Below are 10,000 nucleotides of genomic sequence, written 5' to 3'. Positions count from 1 at the left end.
TGACTTTCTGAGCTTCCACACTGGAACATAGACATGGACATGCCCTGGCCCACGGCTGGGGCCCGCACTCCTGATAACAGAACAGCTACGTAGTACTATATCACTCCTGACAGTAGCCACTATAAATGTCTGTACTACTTTAAGATTCCCACAACAGAATAACTGGAGAACTGGAGAAGTCTCTCGGCAGTAGAGCTACATTGTCTCCAAGCTCACAAAAAACTCCAATTGTCAGTCAGTAGTCATCGGACCTCTTTTGAATAGACTTGGATGAGGGAGAATCTTCACAGACTTCTCTCAGATAGCAGGCTGAGATTCAAATGGTTTCATTTCATTGTATCAGTGCATGGTTTGCACCCACATTCATATCGAAACCTGTAACATTGGATCAAGAAAGTAGCTGTGATGTTTCAGTGTTTTGGGAATGCGCAGTAGTACTAGCACCATAGTGATTGATGATGTATTTTACATTTATCCTTCCACATCAGCTAGTAATGATGAGTGATGTCTGAGACCAATACTGCACATCAATATCTTTTTAGTGTCAGCTTGTTTGTCTGTCTTGAAGACAGAGCGAGATCCAACTCCTTTGTCCCAACTGCCATTTAAGAATGCTTAATGACAGATAGACATGCCATACAGATACACATGCAGTGAACAGTTTTATGGGTTTTTTATGTTTTTTGTGTTTATTATGTACTATAAGGCAGTGGGTGAAGTCCAAGACAAATACTCTATTAGACCGAGATCCAAGTCCGACTTGGCTCTGGTGCCTCTGGTTCCTCTGGCATTCTGCAGCCCGACCCCCTACCCCCTGCTGTCCTGTGTTCAGTAGGAAGATATATAAAGTGTCTGTTCTACTGTCTGACACATTCTGAGGGTTTATGGAGGATTTAATAAGGTGCTGTTGGTATAGACAGCCAGGGAAGCTGACAAGGGCACAAAGGGGTCTGTTGTAGAAAGGCCTAGGAAGAGTTGGAGCCCAGAATTGGGTCCTTGTTGCATTGTATGCATTAGGGGGCCTTTTTAAATCACTTTGTCCCCAGCCCGGCCAAAGCTATCAGCGGCCCTGCAAACAGCAACAGCTACTAGTGAACACCTGTGACAAAATATCAACTGTGCCTCAAGGCACTATAAATTGAGAACAGAGTCTTCCTCACATCCTATTAGAACACCTGGGATGGGAGTTTTGAGACGAATGGCTGTTATGTATCAAACAGTGTGGTGTACACAGCGTATTATATTAGTTTTGTGAACTTCAACAAAGGATCAATGAAAAGATTTAATGCACCTCCATCACTTTTTTTCTCAGTAACACACACACACACACAAACACACGCACACACACACACACGCACACACACACAAGCTTAAATGTGCACACACACATACGCTTAAACATAGGGGATGAATTGTGACACTACACTAAATGCAATGCACATGTGGATTGTGACTCGCAAGTGAGTCAAGAGTGTATGAAGTTGAAATATGAAAGTCACATGCGATGATATTATAACAAACATCACATTGTTTAGTCCGTGCGCCGCGCCAGTTAAGACGGCATGAAGACGTCCCAGAGGAGGCTCGCATTTGCTTTGGCTCCTTCTCAACCAAACTCATAAGCACCAAACACGACATTTTGGTCGCTTTCATATCAGTTCAAAGACTTTCTCTTTTTATGGATGGTTCTTCTCTTTCCCACTCTTTCGCTTTTTGAACCCGCCACCCACACAACCATCCATCTCCCCCAATGCTAACTAACCGCCCCTTTTGGCAAATTCAGACAAGTATCCATAGTTTATGCAGTCAGAAACTGTGTGGTTTTCTTACTTTGTCCGTTTGGAGGATGGGGCGCACACATCTACAAAAAAAAAATCCAGGTGGCAGCCAATTGTGGTAGACAGTTCGAGAGAGTGGTCGACTCGGCACACCACCCAAGCCTGAGCAAGATCCCAAGACACGTTGCTGTTTAATAAAGTTTAAAATGTTTTGTAGCTCATGCTCTGTGTGCGGACCACTCTCTCCCTTGCCATGTCAGTCCCAATGGCATTCACTAGTCTGCATACAGTATTGTCAAATTCTCACATAAATACTACGTTTATGTTTTTAATTCCGAATGAATAATTCAGAATTAAATTGCTCTGTCGAGTTTACTTTGATCTTTCCTTCAATTCCGAATTAAGAAGTGTTTACATGACGTTTTCAAAGCGGAATTGAGCTTTATTCAGAATTAAAGTCAGTTAATTCCGAATTAAATGTCTCATGTAAACGTAGCAACTGTAAACTTGTTGTTTAGGAAGTATAGAGTGAAAATTGACTGTAAAGACCTCGTCATCATGTGGCCAAGTGCACATCTTTTAGTGAAGAAAGCATAGGCTGTAGTACCACCATTAATTAATATACCTGCTTGACTGGGCATTATGACAACTTTAAATGCATTCAGTGTCAATTCTAGCGTTCAAGTTCGTACACCGTACGTACACGGCACACCTTTGTGTGGGCAGCATTCATAGCAGTTGTACTGCACCCATAGGTAACACTTGATGCCGGCGTCATATGCATGACATTACAAAAAATGGGGAAAAAAACGTGCCACAGATGGAGGTATGAATTAATGGGTTCATGGTTATAGAACAAAAATATGCATGTAATTGACCAAACAAAGAGTATTTATGGGCCGTTAGGGTGCATGGCCTCAAAGTCTGGTGCAGCAATCTTAGGGGACTGTGTCTATGAAACGGTAACTTCCTGGCTATTGTATGCGTAGTTGGGTATGAGGTTTTTAGACGCCGTGCCTACGACTGCATTCATGGCTATTGCATGCTGTTCTATTCATGACCACTTAGGTGCATGCTATAGCATAGCGAGCTAAACCATACAGCTGAAAGCTGACATGCTAAGGTCTCATACTGTACTGTATGTCAAAGCCGAGTGCCGCACTGAGCTCTCCAGTCATGCAGAGTGATTAAACCACTGAGCAAAGAGCTAAGCAAACAGCACCACACGTCACTATTATTAGTTTCCTGGAAGACGCCCAAGCATCCAAGAGAAGAGCTTTTGAAAGAGAGAGAGATCTCAAACACAAAAGGCTGGCCTGCGTTCCAGGCCCTTTTAGGCCTCTGGAGTCGGGGAGGGCATGGCCTTGTTTGTTCGGGGACTAGAGCCAATTCCCACTGGGAGAAAACGAAAGCAGAAAAAAACAAAAACAAAAAACGGAGGGAAAATATGCAATGATAGAGAGACAAATGTAGGCTACTGTATGTTTGTGCGATGTTTTCGGCTAAGCCTGGGCTTTTAGTTTACATGCCCACTTAGACGGCTGTATAGGGATCACTGAGTTGTTTGTGTAAACACACGTTGACAAAAATAAAATAAAACTTTGGCCATTGGTAGACACACACAGAGACAGAGACAGAGACAGAGACAGAGACAGAGACACACACACGCACACGCACACGCACACGCACACGCACACATACACACACACACACACACACACACACACACACACACACACACACACACACACACACACACACACATACACATACACACACACACACACACACACACACACACCGTTTTCCTGCCTGAAGGTCACAGAGATATAGAACACAATGCTGTGTGTGCCTGTTTATCGTTGGTGTTTATATTTGGGGCCGGGCTGTCTGGTTGACAGTCTGGTTGGCTGGTGAATGGCTGTCTGGTGAAGGCCCTGTGCAAGCTTGGGCCACTCAATGGGTGCATTCTAATATGCAGCCTCCTGTCCTCCACTTGTGCTTGTGGCCTCACCCTGCCTCCGTGGAGAAAACAATAAAGTTTCCCTGCTGTCTGCCTAGCCACAACAACTGTTGGAGGACTGTTTTTCATTCTCCATCCCGATTGCAAATGAGAAGAGTACATTAGAATTGTGCTTTTGCAAGATAAGTAATTAATTTTCTGTCATCTGTGAAGTCATCATGAGGTCACAAGCAGGCAAGTGAGCAAGGGAGGACAGAAGTCGACATATTGGAATGTACCCAATATCTACTTTAGGACACTACTCACAGGACTGATCACTATTACTTAGCGCTCCTTTAAATGGTCAGGGTATGCTGTCCTCTTTATGGATGCTTTGCTCTGCTCTTGCTTGGCCTAATGGTTAGTGAAAGTGAAAGCCCATTGGGGAAACTCCAACTCCCACTGTCATTGTGACACAGCACTCCACAGAACACAACAGAACACTGCACACAACGAAATTGTATTTATGCCTCACCCGTGCAAGGGGGCAGCCCTTGGGAGCAGTGCAGTGGGACGGTACCATGCTCAGGGTACCTCATTCATGGGGGAGAGCACTGGTTGATTACTCCCCCCACCAACCTGGCGGGTCGGGAGTCGAACTGGCAACCTTTAGGCTGCAAGTCTGACGCCCTAACCATTTACCCATGACTGCCCTAGGGAGGTGGTCTTAAGATCAGAGGGTTGCCGATTCGAATCCCATCCTTACCTCTCACTACACCTCCATCCATGGCTGAAGTGGTCTTTAGCAATGCACCTAAACAAACCAATGATCCACAGACTGCAACCAATATACCCTGTAAATAGCTGTAAGGCTCTTTGGATAAAAGTGTCAGCTAAGTGTAATGTGTTATCAGCTGGTCCCCTGGATCTGCTCTAAGTCCTGAGTGTCTCTTCAGCCCTGCTCTTCTCTTCTCCCCTGCATCTCGAGTGTACCTATACCTTTTGCAATGTGGGTTTAGATACCTAGCCTAAGGGTAATTCAGCCGTGAGATATGGTCATTTTTTTCACCCGGGTAGATTTTCCTACCGATACAACAAGCACACCTGGGCTCTTCAATCTTACAAATAGTTCCTTGATCATGAGGCCATCCCTAACCCTAACCCTTGACCTAACCCTCACCTTAACCCTAACCCTAGCCTTAACCCTAAAACCAGACTAGCTTTCAACACCAGTGTCCTGCAAAGTGTCAATGTCCAGCTATATGCCTATATAAGGTAGAATATGCTCTGAGCACTCCTGAGCACCTTACATATAGCATCTGACACATTACTCTAGGTTAACCCTAACCCTAACCCAGACCCTGACTCTGACCCCAACCCTCGCTACGTACGCATACACCTGAGGCAGAATATGGTCTATTAGGGAAAGGTGACGGCCGGGGCATGTCTCAAAACGCCACGAGTGAACATCAAAGATCTCAGATAAGCCTGACACTTTGCTCTAGTAAACTCAACCTGCTGCCCACAACTTCTTTTGTCCTCACACAAGGTGGGGTGGTGATAATGTGAGGAGTTTACTGAGTGATTGTGTTGGAGGGGGGTTGCAAAAGGGGCCTTGCTGGCGGACGCACCTTTCTTCCAGTCTGAGCTTTCACATTCATCACCCTCCTCCTTACGTCATATTGCACATGCAGGTCTTTCCTTTTGCCACATCAATTGAATCTACAAGTTCCAAGCTTGTCAAGATATCCATGGTAGATCAATGCATCTGAAAACAGGAGCCTTTCAAAAAAGTACAGCAGTGTGCAATTTCACACAGAAAACTCAAAATGTGTGGGGATTACAACAAGAGGTGAAAAGTTTAAGCATTTAACATCTGAACAAAATCAAGAAACAGAAGGAAACAATATAAAGATGCCTGTTTCCCGTTTCCGGATTTTATTCATGTTTTCATTGATGCAAAATTAAGTCAGAGAGAGCTGGGGGCTTGTGACTCAGTGTTCTGGTGCACGGTACCATAGCGTCGGGGACCCGGATTCGATTCAAGCTCTAGGTAATTTCCCGATCCTTACCCATCTCTCTCCCAACCATTTCCTGTCTGTTCTCCACTGTCCTGTTCAATAATAAAGGCACCAATACCTAACAAAAGAGCTCTCGGTAACACTTTCTGTGAAGCCCATATCTATAGCGCATTATGAGTGCATTTATAACAAATTATAATGCACATTATAATTACTTACAACGCATTACGACTACATCGATGATGTTTCATGATGCTTTATGTTAACAGTAATGAATAACCATGATTCTAGCCTATATACTTTATAAATCAAAGGGTATTATGAGTGCTCATGACTGGATATAAACTACAGGCTGCCTGATGGGGCTTACAGTACATTATGATGCATTATACAGTGCATTATAGATGCATCCATATGAACTTCACTTTACTTAGAGCACACCTTGACGACTTATGATCTCACATGAAACATTATAGCATCGTATGAGCCCTTATGACAGTTTATCATCCAGGTCTGTGCATAGAGGGATATAGGTACTCATAATGCAATATAAGCCCCATCAAGCAGCCTGTATAGCCAGTCATGAGCACTCATGACACCCTTGGATTTATAAAGCATTATAAGTTAGATTCATAGTTATTCATAACTATTAATATGCAGCTTCATGAAGCATTATGAGTGTTGTCATAATACGTTGTAAGTAATTATAATGTGCGTTATAATTTGTTATAAATGCGCTTATAATGTTGGCTTTAAAGTGTTACCGAGCTCTCTTCAGTAACCTTCCCATGCTTTTTGTGTACAGGTTAATGACGTTTTTACCGTAGCAAATGTCAGGGTGGTGCAACCAGCTAATGCCACTATTGCATACATCACATTTTTTTTACTGGATTTTCTACAAAGCCTATCCATTGATTGTACATGTATTACCAATTGCTAATTGATTCATGGGCATTAGCTGTGGTTGTAACACCTGACTTTTGGCACTCAATAAACGTCAATGACCCGTAGGCATGGAAAGTGGGCAGATGTTACATAACAAGCAACACCGGCCACTGCTTGGGGCCCCTGCTGTACATTACCAGTTCCGTCTGCACTCTATCCGCACGAGAAGTGTAGAACGTTAGGACCAACCCTCAACGTCTCCCAAGGCCTAACGGAGAACCAGAGAAGGCCAAAACAGTGTGCAGAACACCTCTTGTAACCCATTAGGACCATAATGCCATGTGTTAGCTGAGCCCCAATGCATTCCTTACTTGTAGTACAGCCTGAGGGGACACTGCAGGGCTGGCGACAGCTTTTGTTGGGCCCAGGACAAAATCATCTGAATGGCCCACCTTTTCAATACATACAATATCATGGTGACCCAATTCTGGGCCCCTGAACAACTGACCTGTTTGTCCCCCACCCTCCTGTTTGCCAGTATGCTTGGCCCATTGCCTTTAACCTGCTGCCCCTCTCCATGAGGTGAAGACGATGCCTCTTCTCCATTAGCGAAGGTTAAGGCATGGGACTTTAAACATTCCAGGAGTCTATCCTTCTAACGCGTCTGAGGTGACCTTTGACCTTCTCCCCTGTGGTCAGGAGGCAGCAGGGGTGTGCTCGCCAAGCTTTGCCTGCCACAGCTTGATCAGCTGTCAGAGGACAACGGCCACGTCGCCTGACCACACACACACACACACACACACACACACACACACACACACACACACACACACACACACACACACACACACACACACACACACACACACACACTCTCTCTCTCTCACAAATGGATGCTGACACACACAAACGGACATGGACACACAGTGAGGACATAGGAGCATGTACGCATAAAAACACACATAAAGACAGACAGGCAGGCATACACACACAACACACGCATGCATACACGGACGCATGTGCGCGCACACACAAACACACACTTAAACACACACACACACACACACACACACACACACACAACACACGCATGCATACACGGACGCATGTGCGCGCACACACACACACACACACACACACACACACACACAGACCCATATGCAAGCACATACCGTAGGCATGCATATGCGCACACACTCTTTCTCTCTCTTTTCCAGGCTCTCACACACAAGCCTCATATCTCAAATGTTGATCCTCTCCACTTCTTCTTGCTTCTTGCGTTTTTAATTTTCTTTTATTCTAATTATAAAATGTTTTATCTAGATGTTTTTTACTTGTATCTTTTGTGAAGCACATTGAACTGCATCTGTGTATGAAATGCGCTATACAAATAAACTTGCCTTGCCTTTCTGCCTTCTGTGTGTAGCCTACTGTATGTCTATGTCCTGGCATGGTATAGAGAGAGAAGCGTAATTTCATTTTCCTCATATGACTTTTGCTTATGAGGAAAGTGCTTATGAAAAAAAGCTGACTTGACTTGATTCTCCAGGTGACCGTCGGTGGAGTCGTTGTCACCATGAGGCCCCTCTCCAGCACCGCCTTCCTCTTCCTCGCCCTCTTCCTCATCCTCGTCGCCACCCAGGACGCCCTGGCCTCCTCTCGATCCCACGCCGCCCCGTCGCGCACCCGGCGGGACCTGAACAACCCCCTCCACCGCGGAGGCATCCGGGACCCCCACGGCTCCTACTGTCAGAGGCGGGGCGGCTGCTGCCCCGGGAGGGACGACCAGTGCACCGTGCCTTACCTGGACACCATCTGCTACTGCGACCTGTTCTGCAACCGCACCGTGTCCGACTGCTGCCCCGACTTCTGGGGCCACTGCTTGGGGGTGTCCCCGCCACACATTGGTAAGGATTACAGTAGGCAGTGAGTGGAGTAGTGTGTAGAGTAGAGGAGTGTGTGTGTGTGTGTGTTTGTGTGTGTGTGTGTGTGTGTGTGTTTGTGTGTGTTTTTGTGTGTGTGTGTGTGTGTGTGTGTGTGTGTGTGTGTGTGTGTGTGTGTGTGTGTGTGTGTGTGTGTGTGTGTGTGTGTGTGTGTGTGTGTGTGTGTGTGTGTGTGTGTGTGTTAGTGTGCGCCTGTGTGCGTCTGTGTGCGTGTGTGTGTGTGTTAGTATATTTTAGTATGTGTAGCATATTGTGGCTCAGAGAGTGTGTGTATGTCTAGCAATGTATATGTGTTTCAGAGTGCATTACAGAAATGCAATGTGTGGATGTTGTTCATGTATGGTAGGCAATGTGAGTACACTGTGCGAGCAACACTGGGGGATTATGCGGGGGATTTTAAGGGAGTTTTGAGGGGATTTTTTCATTGGCATGCCTGTAACACTAGCAGTGTGGTGTAAAAAGTCACGTCCAGGCCTAAAGTTGAGGATAATTCTGTCTATGAGGGCGACCTCACACATTTGGTACTGGGTGAACACGTGAATATGTGTTTAGGTGTGGGTGTATGTGTGTCTGTGTGTGTATGTGTGTGTGTGTTTGTAGGCATTCAGGACATGGAAGGGTCAAGTAAGCACACACATAAACAACACACACATGCACGTATGCATGCATGCACGCATGCACGCGCGCACACATACACACATGCACGCACGCACACACACAGCTTAACATTACAACTCCTCATATAGAAAACAACTGTGTTATCAGCCCTCCAAATGGTACTGTTCTAAATTAGTAGCAAACCCCCCCCCCCCAAAAACAGGCCGATGTTTTTACATTTTGTGTTTCACAGCTACTGTATGTGTAGTCCCATAATGTATGTCGTTCCACCTGTGGAAAGCCGTAATAGTATTTTGCTTTTCCTTGACTGCTACTCATTTATGGGGCAACGCAACATCTGTTGTATGTAAAAGCTTGGTGAAAGCTGCATTTCACAAATTGGACTATGACTTGGTCATTTCCATTCTGGTAGAGTAACACCAAATTTACGGAGTTAGACCAACATTATGAGTGCTACAATTCGAGCCTTAAACTGTTGAAATGATATGGCAACGTACCACACCCAGCACACTTTGGCAGCAGCTTCATTATGCCCTCTTTGTGTCTCCACTGTCAGGGAAAGAGAGAGAGAGAGAGAGATAGGGAGGAAGATAGATAGGGGAGAGAGAGAGATAGGGAGGGAGAGAGAGAGGAAGAGAAGAGAGGGAAAGGGAGGGAAGGATGGAGAGAGAGAGGCAGAGAGAGAGAGAGAGAGAGAGAGAGAGAGAGAGAGAGATAGGGAGGGAGAGAGAGAAGGAGAGAGAGAGTGTGCCAGCTCTGCTCTGGAGTGGCTGGCTGAGACAGGCCTACCTGAGACTACTGGGCTCGGGGAAC

At 45.5% G+C, this 10,000-nt stretch overlaps 1 protein-coding gene across 1 annotated transcript in view; it reads left to right on the top strand.

Annotated features, from left to right (window-relative positions):
* The window catches only part of tinagl1 (tubulointerstitial nephritis antigen-like 1), a 73,889-nt gene that overhangs the window by 7,438 nt on the left and 56,451 nt on the right, over positions 1 to 10,000 (top strand). The window contains exon 2 of the mRNA XM_063185716.1: positions 8,176 to 8,533. Coding sequence (XP_063041786.1) covers positions 8,203 to 8,533 — 331 coding nt within the window. The 5' untranslated portion in view covers positions 8,176 to 8,202. The remainder of the gene's footprint in view (positions 1 to 8,175; positions 8,534 to 10,000) is intronic.

The sequence above is a fragment of the Engraulis encrasicolus genome, chromosome 20, assembly GCF_034702125.1.
Source record: "Engraulis encrasicolus isolate BLACKSEA-1 chromosome 20, IST_EnEncr_1.0, whole genome shotgun sequence".
In the NCBI taxonomy this organism is placed as follows: Eukaryota; Metazoa; Chordata; class Actinopteri; order Clupeiformes; family Engraulidae; genus Engraulis; species Engraulis encrasicolus.
Note: the sequence above shows the minus strand (reverse complement) of the source record. Positions and strands in the feature narration are given on the sequence as shown.